Genomic DNA, 13,604 nt, shown 5'->3' with positions numbered 1-13,604 from the left:
GCTTGTTACGAGCAGTCCTGGAGTAGACTACAACATTTCTTCAATACTTACCATCCTCCACGTCCTCCGAGAAGTAAAAGGTTCGTTTTTAAAGCAGGTCTTGGATTCCTTCGGCTTTTAGTGCGTTCACAGGTTTTGAAAGCATCCGGGACACACTTTTTCCATTTTCACCAGCCAGCTTAGTCCGTCTGCCTTGATTTTTTCCTCTCTCCCCTTCCTCCCTTCGTCCTCCTGTCCCTCCCGGGGTCTGCTGTGTTTTGTTTCGCAGTGTGGCTTACCTGGAAACTTGGCAAGCAAAGCAAAGAAGGCAGCTCTTGTGCGGGGTTGATGGAGGGAAGGATAAGGAATCATCCGCCGCCCACATTTGAGTTCCCCGGGAATCAGCGGCAGCGGTAGCAGCTTTGCTGCAAAAACCGCTTTGCTATTCGAGATAGCCAGTAGAGGGAATCGGAACTTTGCTTGCAGCAGGGGTTGAAGCAGCCTTTTTTTTTTTTTTTTTTCTTGGAGGAAAGACTGCAGCCTTCTGGACTGCGTACGCTGCTCCCTGGAGGGGCTCTCCGGGTCCCACCCACTGGCTGGAAGGAGGGGACGTGAATGAAAGGACAGGACAAGCACCGAACACCATGTCACTCTGGGAGGGACACAGCAGCAACTGAGCTGTGAGAGGTTTTTTTTTTTTTTTTTTTTTTTTAGTTTTTCTTTTTCCCTTTCTTTTTCTTTCTCCCCCCCCCCCTTTTCTTTTCCTTTTTTTTTCTATTTTTTTTTTTTTTTTTTTCGTTTTCTTTAAGGTGGGGAAAGAGACACACAGGAGACAGGAAGCTGATCTGCAAGATTTCCGAGTTGTGCTAAAAGGACTTTGATTTTTTTTTTTTTTTTTTTTTCCTTTACAAACGCTGGCAATTGACATCACTAAGGACAGCCGGGTAGAGAACAAACTGCCTCATCCCAAGTGGACCCCAGGAGAGAGCTGGGGAGGCTGTGTGGGGTTTTTCCTACAGATCCCCCACCTCCCTCTTTTTTTGGTGTGTTTCTTTTTAAAATTCTTGCTGTGTTGGAACTAGTGAGTGGTGGAAGACTCTCCGAAGCCTCATCAGTCATCGGGACTGTCAGGAATAGTGGTTCCAGAGGAAGCTCGGCCTGGGGCACATACCCTGTCATCCAGTTCCCTGCCTCGGAGATAGAGATTCCAGCTACATGGGCAAACGCCTGGATCAGCCACAAATGTACCCCCAGTACACTTACTACTATCCTCATTATCTCCAAACCAAGGTATGGCTCGCTCCACAGTCTGGCAGCAGTGGGGTGTCCTTCTGCACTTGGGATGGGAAACAGACAGGCATGTGAATTATTATTTACCGCCTCCCTCCCCTTACCCCATCACCTCTTCCTGCTTCTTTGAAATTAGTAACATAGCAATGGAGTTAATGAAGCAGAGAAGGATATAAGAAGAAAGCAAGCCTGGAACTGGTGCTTTCTCTTTAAGGAGAGATAATAGTTTTACTTGAGTTCCTTTGTTGTTATTTGGCTGCCTAGGTGTTCCTGATATCCGTCAAGTCCTTGGCAGATGGGCAGGGTTGTTAAAAAGGAGATCATAACAGTAATGGTCAGGCACTAGAATACAATTTCAGGGGCTTTTCTGGTGAGCTCTTCTTTGTTTGTGGCTCTAAAAGGTTTTTTCCCACTGGATAGGACACGCCGGGGTGGGGGCGACTCAAACTTTTAACCGCTGAGTGTAGAATGAAAAGACGGGTGTGGGAAGGTACACGGTAACTAATTCAAGTCTCTTAGAGTTTGCTTGGGTGCATTTTTGTTTTATTTATGACCTTATTTTATACTGAGGATGATCAGGATGCTAGAGAGTGAATTTAGGAGCTTTACAATAGATGTTCTTTACTTTTAGAAGCTAGTCGTTGGCTGCCATCAGGAGGCCTGGGTCTTGAAAAAGGATGAAATATACTGGTGATAATTGGACATGAATTGGTTAAATACTTTAGGCTTTATGTGTGTGCTCAGATGATCATGAGGGGGCCAGTGGCAAGACCACGTCACTGAACAGTGGGTCATGCCAATCATGAACTTTATCCTGCAGTTCAGACATGGAAGACTCTCAGGTGTGAAATCACTGCTCCAATTTGTCAATTACATCGGACTTAATTTTGGGGGAAAAATGTTGGTTGTTCCCCCTTGAATGCGTGGATTGTATTCCTTTATGGATGATATTATTTTATATTGCATTAGCCAGACTCTACCGTGTTCTTGATAAATACGCCGGGAGTGAACAAGGCATGCCTGAGTGAGCTGTGCTGTCACCAGGACTGGGTGCTGTGATTAGGGTTTGGTAATTCATGCCTTAGTTAGCTCTCATTTATTCTCTCTCACCAAACAATGCTGATTTGTAAACCAGATCAGGCAGCAGACTTTCAGTATTATATTAAAGATTGTTCTTTTTTTCCCTTCCTTTCTCAGTCGCTTTACAATTTGCCCTGCCCCTCCAAGGTCGACTCACACTGCTTTTTGCCTTTGTGAGCGTTTAGTTTGGGCTGCTGCTGAAATAAATAGACCAGCCCGCCTGCTCCAGTGGCTAGAGTTTTAACTCTTTGGGGGATTGGGAAGAGAACGCTGCCTGCCTTCCTCAAAGAAATGGCAAAGCAAGGACAAGTTAAAAGGGGAAATTTATAGTCATTTCTCATCCCCCAAAGAAACAGAAACAACAAACAAAGGTTGCATGAAAAATATCGCACATTCCATCCCCTTTAGTCATTTGGCTAAATTTTTCCAAATGTTTCAAAATTCATGCTTTCTTTTCGGTTCTTGTTTTCTCCGATGAAGTCTATTCAGAAAAGAAACTTTAGATCAAAATGAATGGAATAATTGCTTTTTGGTTTGAGATTTCTTTTAACCTATTGCTAGCAGGAAATAATGTCGGGCACATTATATTAAAGGCACAGGACCAGCTACACTGGTGGGAAGTGTGTGTGTGTGTGTGTGTGTGTGTGTGTGTGTGTGTTGTTTGGGGTAAAGAGGAAACATGGGGTGTTGAGGGAAAAGAGAGCTAGAAAAATAGAGAGGGAATTTAAAAATAAATCTGTTTTGGGGTCCTATGTAGTTTAGTGTTGTGTAGACAGGCAGCATCTGGATCTTGTTACTTTCAAGCTAGTCAAAGCCATCAACTTCTGGAACATTTTTAAAGAAGTTAGATCCATTAGGCGACCTCAGCTGATATTTGGGTAATCAGATCTGGGTGGTAGGGAGTATAAGATCAGCTACTTTGGCTATCATGGTAGTTCATATTGATTATTGCGTTGTAAAATTTCGACAGTGCTGTGAAGTTGTCAAATATCATTACAGTGGCTCTGAAATGACAGACATTAATGACATTCCTGGAAGCTGAAGATATGAAAATGTGCCCTGTTTGGGAACTTAGGCACTCAGGGAATGGGAGGAAGGGTCAATGTGCAATATTTTAAAATATGGGAACTTTCTGACAGCGTTCGCACTGTATAATAAAGTCCCATTACACCCCAGCATAGCATGAAAACAACCGGGTTGTTTCGGTAGCACTTTTTGCTCCTTTTACACTTATATCTCAAAATATAACCTATAGTAATTTTGAGGGAAATGCATGCTGCTTAGATTTATTTGCTAAGCCTAGGTGGAATTCCATAAAATCCACTGTCCTTCCAGCCTTGGCTTGTAGTTTTAATCCAATTTTAAAATCACTGCTTTTTAAAATGATGCTGATATGTAAAGAACACTTATGGTTGATAAAAATAGAATTCTGTGGTTGACAACAAAAATCATATTCTGCTGATACCGTGCCTTAAACTGTTCTCTAAATTCAGGTGTTTTTAACTAACCCACAAAAGCTATTTGCTGACATTAGTTTTGGTTGGAAAATCTTCATGGGATATTTATTATTGTATTCATTCAGAAAATGCCAAAATACTGAGCCTTCTCTTTCTACCTAAATATGTGTGTTAAATGCAGCTGCTATTTTCTTATGATAAAACAAAATGAAAACGGATTTTGAAATAAATGCAAATGTCTTCCATTTCCTCAAATGCAATTTAAGTTTTAGAAAAACTTGTGACACTTCCCTGCTTTCTCTGCTCCCCTTATTACCCATCACATTAGAACCAATCTCTTCACTTTGTTGCTTAAAAAGAAAAAAAAATAGAAATAAGACACTTATGCTTTTGTTTCTTTGAATAAATTTCCAGATGCTTAAAATGTTATATTAGAAAAATGTATGTGTAAGTCAAATAAAAGGAAAACCCATGGCTGACTTGTAGCTGTTGTACCTTGTAGTAATGTGGGTATAACATGCTTACTCTCCCAGACCTCACATTAAAAGTTGTCACTTGTCAATTTTCCTTTTGACCAATTTTGTTATCCTAGCCAAAGAAGCAATTTCTAAAAAGAACATTACTTTTATTTAGAAGTAATGAAGAAATTTTGGTGACATGTCATAATATTTCAATAAGAGACATAACTGGATTTAAAAAAAAGAGTTTCGTCAAAACGAATTTGCTGTTGGAAAAGCCACCCATAATAATCAGCAAGTTTTAGAGAAAGGAGACCAAAAAATAGTTTCTTAGCTTAATGATAATATATGCAATGATGTTTGCTTAAGTTGTAACATAATATTTCTCAAGAATTTTGTTACAGCCCATTCCAAATAACCAACCTGTTGCTATTGCATTATGAGACCCAGGGTGAATTTCAATCTGAATTCGAGGTACTTTGAGGGGGTTTTCTTGGAAAAACAAATGAATTGAACTGGGACAGGTAAAGAGTAAAACGTGGTAACAGCCTGGTGAGTTGATATTTTGCAGTTGAGAAATAGGTATTTCTCTCATATGTGATATTTAGAAAACTTTAGTCATCTTCATGAAACTTTAAAACTCACCCAAGCACACACAGCAAGTTTGTCTTTTCTTCCTTTCCACGCCCTTGCCATATCACTCTATTTCTCCCAGTTCACTGCAGTTTCTAATCACTCTGCTTTTTCATCAGTCTGCTGCCTGCCCTTCTTTGGCCATCTGCTTCCCCAGAAGACCTTGAAGAAAGGGATTCAGATCATGGAACCCTGACCAGGTCTCCCTGGCTGGTGGTACTCAGATTCTGTTCAGAGCGTGGTGTGAAGTTGGGGTCAGGTGGAGGAGTAATTCATCACCAGCACACTGATTTCAGGCTGAATTTCCAGCCATCTGCAGCTGGACAGCCGCCCGGCTCTGAAAGTCTAGCTGGACCCCAGTTGTGCCATGAAAAGAGCAGACACTTGAAAACACAAGGCCAGGGCGGCCTGCAAAGGAAGAGGGAGCCTCCCGTGGGGCCAAGGATATTCTTAAAGACGTGAATGTACAGGTCCTACAAAAGCAAAACAAAACAACCCTTCACACATTCCTCACACATGAAAATGTAGAAAATCTTGCAGAGGGAGGGAGTGAGTTTAGAATTTCCTTAGTACTTCCTGCCTCAGATTTGCATTGATAGTCAGAGTTGGTAACTTGCCAGTTACCAACCAGTTTTGTATGTTTCAGCCTTGAAAACTCCCAGGTACTGTTTTCCTTTGAAAGACTGAAACATATAAAACTGCTTTTCTAAAAATCTTCCAGCAAGATAATTTTTTAGGAATAACTCCACATATTTCTTTCACTTCCGGGGGGTTATACGATAGCATGAAATGGTGATCGATCTTGTCTCGTGTTAGAATGTATACTATTTTAATTGGTTTTAAATGAGAGAAACATAGAAACAAGAGCCTACCTTGCCTTTTCAATTTGTTTTTTTTTTTTCTTTACTCCTGCAAATCTTTGTTTGCATTGGGATTTTCTTTCTCTAATGTCGTCATTGTTTTCAAACACTAAGTTTGGTGCCTACTAAAAGGAGTAGAAATGTAAAAAGTTCATGGTTTTTTTTTTTTTTTTTGGAATAATTCCAAACTTAAGGGAAACACCATGTATATTTCTTTGAACAGTATCTTTCCAACACATTTTCCTTTCATTTTCTCTCAATTTGGAAAAAGAAAAACAGAATTATAACTCAAACCTATTTCCATGAAGTAATAAAATGTATTTGAGGGTTGGAGGTAGGGGCCACGTGAAGGAAGAGGCCATAGAGAAGGAAGGATGCACATCATTCCAGGTCTTTCTGGCTCCAGGAATTCTGGAAAGCTTCGTTTTGCACTAATATGATTTACACGATCCTTTTTGACATTATCAGTCTTTTTGGCAGAGAGGAGTCTCAGTCACAATGATGCCCATGCCAAATTCTAAGAAAACCAGGGTTTTCCTTTAAAAGAAGATCTTTGGAATGTTGGACTTCTTATTCAGAGTAAATGGTTGATGTTTATCCAAAATTGACTTCAAGTACTACATTAAAATTGTGTTTTGTAACAGCCTCATAAGCCACAGCTGTATGTGATTAAATAGTGTAATATCAAAAGCATGTGAGAAGAGACATTTTTATGCTATAGCTGTTCGCAGCAAGAGTACAGATGGGGCTGAGGGGAGCCCAAGAGCAGAAATGTGTGTGGTTATACGTGTGTTGTTGAGGATATGTTATGATACGTTGTGTTGAGGGTACGTGTTGCTATTTTTGGCAGTAGTGGGAAAAATGCTGAACTATTTTGGATGTGATTAAAAATATGCTCTTTGAAAATGGAAACCAACATAAAATACCAATTTTTATTTTAAATATGGAATGCCATTTCATTGCAATGGATCTGAAAGAAATACAGATGGAAAGATGAAAGTTATTCCCATGAAGCACACATTCAAAAAGCAAAAGTGAAGTTTTTCCTTTCTGTTTTGAAATTATAAATGGTTTTCTTCTCTGTTTCGTTGCTACTTTAATCTATGGAACTATTGTAAGAAAACGTTCAGGCCATTTATCCCTAAACAAAAGAGTGATACATAGTAAGGATCAGCGACTTAGAGCAAAATAGGTAGCAGTGTGATTCTTTTTTAAGATGTTTGAGAATATGATATTCAGTTTGGTATGAATATTAATATTTTGTTGCTAGTGTTAAAAATTACATAGTCACACAGGGAGACAACTTTTGTTTCTATTTCTTTAGCAGGGATGTTATAGTAAAGAGGCTTTAACTACAATGTTTTTGAAAGACTGTTCATGAAAACTATCATCTCTCGTCTTCTAGAGATTATCAATCTATAGGATTACTAATACCAATAAAAGATTTATTACTAAGTGATCATTTTCAGGGCCTTGAAAAAATCTATAGAATTGGCTATTTATTTTCAGATTTCAAACATTCAAAAGCAATTTTCAAAAGGCAAGAAGAGGTGTGGACCGAGGTAGGATTGGATTGTGTTTGTTTTGGTTTTCAATTTTTCTTTTTCAAGTTGATATTGGCAGAGAATTTGTTCACATAACTTTATTTTTCCATGTAGGTTTATTGGTCAGGAGATATATACCATGTAGAATCAGATATCCGAATGAAGTTTTGCTGTTCAGAACATCAACCTCTAATATACATCCAATTTCTAGAGGATGGAGAGTAAATTATAAGACATTCATTCTGCTTTTCTTTGGGAGAATTCTCTGATTTGTGTGTCAGTGAGTTAGTTTCTAGGACAAGTTCCCTAAGATCCCTTCCAGGCTTAGCATTTGTGACTCTTGCTTTGAGATGGATGAGGCTGCTTTGATATATTAGGGATATTTGGGAGATGACCTTGGATTTGTGTCACTGATGAGTTTTTGTTTGGGTCCTCAGCGCTTTCTACAGAGCAGATCAAGCGCTGCTCTGCCGACTCTGGAGGCTTGACACAGGAAACTGTCTGCATCCTTCACCACATCTAAATCCAGGGCACCCAGAGAAACACCCCTATCACCCAGGAGTGGGTGGAGAACAGCTCCCAGGGATGAGGCCAAGCGACAGGCACTCTTTAATCATCATTGCTGGCTTTGTCGTGGTTCAAGTTTTCTTCCTTGAGTGGGTAAAATTAGGCCTTATGCGAATACTTGCTCTCTTCAGGTGACAAAAGAGCTGAATAGTGATGCATGTGTTTGGCTAAACCAGTCGATCTCATTAAGATCCTGACAGCCCTGGTTTCATGAATGAATCTAAGAGCTCGTGTACATGTGGAAATAACAATTGATAGATGAAATGCTATTTTGACTGGAGTTTGCAAAACCTTCAAATCCCTGAACTTCTGAATAGTAACCTTTAAAGCGTGGGGAAAAAATACTCTAGTAACCAGAGTGCATGGTATTGTAGGAGAAAAATAATATCTTCTCCAGGACGCATAAACAAAAACATTCTCTTTTCCTCTCTTTCTCGCTAGGTATTCTTCTTGGTCCCCCTCAAAGCCCCTGTTACCTGAGTTAATGAAAGTAAATGGAACCCTGAATTTTGTTTTTATGAATGACTAACAAATACCAAAAATAAATTAGACTACATACGCAGTCAAGGTAACCCTGATAATATCCTTTCCTGTTGTGTGGAAAGTAAGGCATAATAGAAGTAAAATAAATCTCATGATATTCTAAATATTGGTAGTAAGTGTTTTGGGGAACTGATTTTTAACTTGTTCTAGAATTAGTTTTCCTATCATTATACCGTAGGGTTAAAAAATTGGCATGTATTGCCAGATGCAGGTGACCTTCTGTTTATCTCATTCTTAACTGGTGGTTTTCAAGCTGAATATGGATCATGTATAGAATTTAATGAGAATTTTGGAGAAGTCTTCCTATTTTTACCTAGGGGCTGCTATTTATCTTAGTCAGATTTCTGATTGATGACAATTTAGTGAAAAAGAAAATGGGAAACAGAATGCTATCTGGTTTTCTGGAACTGTTTAAGATTTCTTAAAAGGTTTTCTTACGTATGCAAGTCATATTTGAGGCTATTACTGATGACTGTAAACTCTTAGGTTGCCCCTTTTAAAACTTATTCACACAGATTGGATGGTGGCATCCTGAATATAACTTAGAACTAAGGTAACTTAAAATTCAAGCAAATATACATTTTTTCTCTCTTTCTTTATTTTTTCATTTTTTAAGCAAATATACTTTTAAAGTCCCAAATAGTTTTTTAAAATCTTTCTTTCTTTCTTTCTTTCTTTCTTTCTTTCTTTACTTAGCTGTGCCGGGTCTTAGTTGTGGCATGCAGCATCTTTTAGTTGCAGCATGCAGGATCTTTAGTTGTGGCATGCGAGATCTAGTTACCTGACCAGGGGTTGAACCCGGGCCCCCTGCATTGGGAGCACAGAGTCTTAGCCACTGGACCACCAGGGAAGTTCCCCAAATAGTTTTGAGTAGATGAAGTATTTGAAGAAGTGTGTACAAAGCTTGGAAGAAACTTTCAGACTGTTTTCAGGGATACCATACAAGAAAACCATATGACATACCCATGATGTTGAATTTCTTCTTGAGAGATGAGAGAAGCAGATTTTTTTTAGCTTGATGCTAGTCCCTTGAAAGGTTGTGACAGCTCCTGTGTTAGCCTTGGTCTTGGCTTTCAGCCCCTCGGTCTCTTGTTCATTGCCAGGCATACCAGTCGAGACTGTGCCTTCAGAACTAAGGATGTTGTGTTGTAATCTAGGTAGGCAGGGAAATCTGAAAAGAATAAAGTTCTGATGTTCTTTTCTCAATTTATTCCAAAAAGTTAACCATTGACTTTACACTTTATTATTCATCTGTTAGGACAACTGGACTTATGTTAGCAACAGGGAATTTTCCCTTTCTGGCTTGTTCTTGTGTTTTACTTTGTTGATAAGCTGGAAAAAGATGAGGAAAAAGTGCAAGGGAATAGGTCAGTGAACAGGGAAAAATTCTGATCTTTTAAATAATTTTATTGAAGTATAGTTGATTTACAAGTTTGTGTTAATTTCACATGTACAGCAAAGTGATTCAGTTATACATATATATATTCTTTTTCACATTCTTTTCCATTATGGTTTGTTACAGGACACTGAATATAGTTCCCTGTGTTATACAGTAGGACCTTGTTGTTTATCGATGAACAGGGAAGAATTTTTCTCCAAATTTAGTGATGTCCTGTAACAATGGGAGAAGTAAAGGGTCATTCTAAAACCTCCATATTTTCTGAACACTTTAGGAGCCTCCCACTTCTCAACAAATATATTAAACATATTAAAGTGTACCCATATTCCACATCAAATTATATTTTTTGCAATAAAATATGGAAAGAGTTTTTATTATTTTGCCACTAAAACTCTCTGAGTACGAGTAAATTCATTTATGTGTGCTTGTGAATTTATGTGCACTTACCATCTTGCATATGTAAGTGTTCTTGCAAAATGAAAAAAAATTTAATCTACAGATCTTCTTGAGGTACAAAGAAAGATTATTTCGGTCTCTACTAAATAGAACAATGAATAAAGTTGGCAATGTATTATGCTTTGTAGAAACAAATGTTTGCTAATTTTGGTTTCACAGTTTTCTTTTTCGTTTGGAGGCAATACATTTTTCTCATCTTGTCAGTGCTTTTGTGGGTCCCTAAAGTGGTCGGAGAGCCTGAAAAGCTGGCCATATCTCTACCTACTGTGACATTTTGGCATTCAAGATATCTCTGTATTTTACTAATCCCAAATTTCCAGAGCGGGACATGTGTTAGAACAGCACAGTGTATTGGAAAATGTCATTAACATTCTTTGGCTAAAATATGTCACAAGCAGATACATTGGATTGACCTTTGGTGGTGAGAGCAATTGAGAGTTCCAGATCTGGGTGCCAGGTTCACAGAATTTTTTCATTGTGCAATTGGTAGAATTGTTTACCAATTGGAAAGAAAAAGAGCTTGACTGTAACAGGTGTTTCCCTGGGCTCTTAGCTTAGGGTCCAAGCAGGAGGCAAGTTCCTGGCACAGTAGTTATTTTATGGCATAATCTTTTAAATTCTTCTGTTTCTAAATAGGGTCACGGGTTTTTTACATGTATTAAAATGGCCACCTCCTCCTGTTCCCCAAGTCCACGATTATTCACCTTGGATGACTTCTCTTGGTTTCCAGAGGTCCCTGTCAACCCTGCAACATCTATGTGCCTCTGAAAGCAGACAGGTCTGCACATATGCACACCCCAGTCAGATCCACCATGACTCTCACAGTGGGTGAGCACCCTGAAGATACTGCTTCTCTAGCCGTAAGCCAAGCACGATGCTTCCTTCATTTTTATTCTGATTTTTATTATTTTCAGTAATATAAGAAAACAAGGATGCCAGGTCCAGAGCTTGGCCTTCTCCCCCCACCTCAGTCAAGAAGGACTTTTCTCTGTCTCTCTAGACCCCTGCATATGCTCACACTGGAAAACTCCCTCCCCTCCCACAATCTTGAAGGGAGAATTCTCATAGTCACCCAATGTTTTGATTCTCCTCCTAATTACTCAGTTTTCCTTCCCAGCCCTCTAGCCAGATCTCACCAAATTTCATCAGCAGATTCAATGAATAAGCTTTGATTTCTCTTTCACAAACATAAAACACACACACACAAGCACACACACACATTTCTGGAAACTTTAAGAATTGTTTCAATGGTTCTGATTTTCTCTGAGGCTAAATGACCACTGAGAAACATGGAGGGGCAAAGTGGTCTTAAGGAGACATATACTCATTCTTTTCAGGTCTAATAAGTTTTTTGCTGCTAGCTGATGGCAAAAAGGGATGAGTCTCACCAAAATACAGATGACTAATAACTTTTACTTTCTTTCAAAAATGTAGTATCTTCCCGTGATCTGAGATATATTGATAATGTATTATGCAAATTAGATATATATTCTTTTTCCTCCATTATTCTTGATAGAATTTTTTAGAAATCTTATTGATAGATTGACTCTAATTTTTCCCCAATTTCATTGTTTATTGTTTATATTGTGGAAATTCTAATGATCCTCAAAGCCTGTAATGATGAGGCTGTCAATAGCATGGTAGAAAAAACTGGCAGTTCCATGATTTTAATTTTACAAGTGATTTAGGAGAAGCACCAAGAAAGATAAAACAAAGAAAAGAAGAAAAAGAAAATAAGAGGCTAATGTTATCAAGTTCTAATTTATTTTTGAAAATGTCTGTAATTTGACTATTTTCCTTTCCAAAGGCAAAGAATAAGAGCTGTTTGCAAAGGAAGTGATAGTTTAGGAATCAAAGAACCATCTTCGGGAAAAACTTTGATGTGAATATAGAACTTGATTTGGAGGAGTCATATATTTGAGACTTTTGGTGTCTTGTGAAAAAGTAAAAAAATCAATGCTTCTGAGGACAGCTTAGTGCTTTGTTCTAGCACAGCTTAGTGCTTTGTTCTGCTTCCACATATCAATGTACTTGATAACTTCCAGCACCTGCTTTTCTTGTTCTGGTTTACCCATCACTCGTTCCTACCGACGACCTGGATAAAAGCCTTATTGATGCTTTTGACTGGAAACAAGGGTGTTTTTTAGAAGGATATTGAAATACAATTTTTACACGTATTTGAAATTTCTATGTATAAAATGTTCATATAAAATTTGTATCTGCTCAAAAATATAATCATGAGCGAAGCTCTGTTGTTCTATGTAGAAAGGATCTAGCTTTGAGTGGGGTAATCCAATAGAATAAGTTATGAAACTAGCAAAGCTGTATTGGCATAAAAATTGTACAATGCTAACCAGATGGCAGTGATGTTTGAGGGCCACTGATGTGCCCAGGGATCCACAGAACTGTTGAATTGAAGATGTGAATGCAATCGTGCTTAAGTGCCCTGGCTCTCAGCACATTCATATGTTAGAGGGTGGGTCCTGGTGAAAGAGTGTCTAGATTTCAACACGGTCATTGCAGTTTAGGTCAATAGAGGTCCAAGAAAAGTTAGCTATTATTGTTATTATTATTCATGGTCTGTCTTTTCTGCCAAGTTCATTTTACTCACTTCTCCATCCTTATTCCATTTAGGATGTCTGTCTGTAGTGACCTCACATTTACACTGCATCCTCTCCATCTCCCTGCCTTTCCCAGATTGTCCTTCCTGGGAAACTAACTCTTTTCTTTCTGTTTCACAGCTTCCACTCCTCTTGCCCTTTCCCTCTCACCCCTTTTCTCCTATCCTCAACTTGTCTGCTATGGATTTGCCTTCTTTGCCTCCCTGCCTTTAGCTCCTAAACTTCTTCCTCCTTTTTGTTCCCTTTGCTCTCAGTTTCCTCTTATCTTTTTAGTTATTGCTTTTTATTTTTTCCCATTTCTTTCCAAGGTAGAGTGGATTGGATTTTGACTTTCTTTTCTTGCTTGGTTGTAAATCTATTTTTGGCTTTCAAATATACCTTTACTTATCAGGATCAGATTTGTTTCAGAGTTAGTCTGTGAACCCCCTGAAGACTAGGACCACAGGGTCTTCATCTTTGAATGCCCCGCAGGATCCAGTAGAGTGCCTGGTGCAGGCTGAGTGCATAACAGAAGGTTTTTAGCGTGTATTAACCTGTGTTGTTCAGTGTGTCTCATGCAGTCCTCTGTTGCTGAAGGCAGTGATTTTTAAAACCAGAGTTGCTGAATGTTCCCTTCACCTCTGTGATGCTTTATGTCAAAAGGCATTTTGTGTAGCAGCAATAAGTCTTACTAAAGTAAATTATTTTACATATACCAACTGATATATCACTCCCTAC

General features: G+C 38.7%; 1 protein-coding gene across 8 annotated transcripts in view; it reads left to right on the top strand.

Annotated features, from left to right (window-relative positions):
• The first annotated feature begins 798 nt into the window (after nucleotides 1–798).
• Nucleotides 799–13,604, top strand: part of RBMS3 (RNA binding motif single stranded interacting protein 3) — a 705,499-nt gene continuing 692,693 nt past the window's right edge. For all 8 annotated transcript variants that reach the window (XM_068558019.1, XM_068558022.1, XM_068558021.1 and 5 more), the window contains exon 1: nucleotides 799–1,269. In XM_068558019.1, the coding sequence (XP_068414120.1) occupies nucleotides 1,195–1,269 (75 nt within the window). In that variant the 5' untranslated portion in view covers nucleotides 799–1,194. The remainder of the gene's footprint in view (nucleotides 1,270–13,604) is intronic.

This window comes from Eschrichtius robustus, chromosome 12 (genome assembly GCF_028021215.1).
Source record: "Eschrichtius robustus isolate mEscRob2 chromosome 12, mEscRob2.pri, whole genome shotgun sequence".
NCBI lineage: Eukaryota > Metazoa > Chordata > Mammalia > Artiodactyla > Eschrichtiidae > Eschrichtius > Eschrichtius robustus.
The sequence above is the reverse complement of the archived record's forward strand: the minus strand, read 5'-3'. Positions and strand labels throughout refer to the sequence as shown.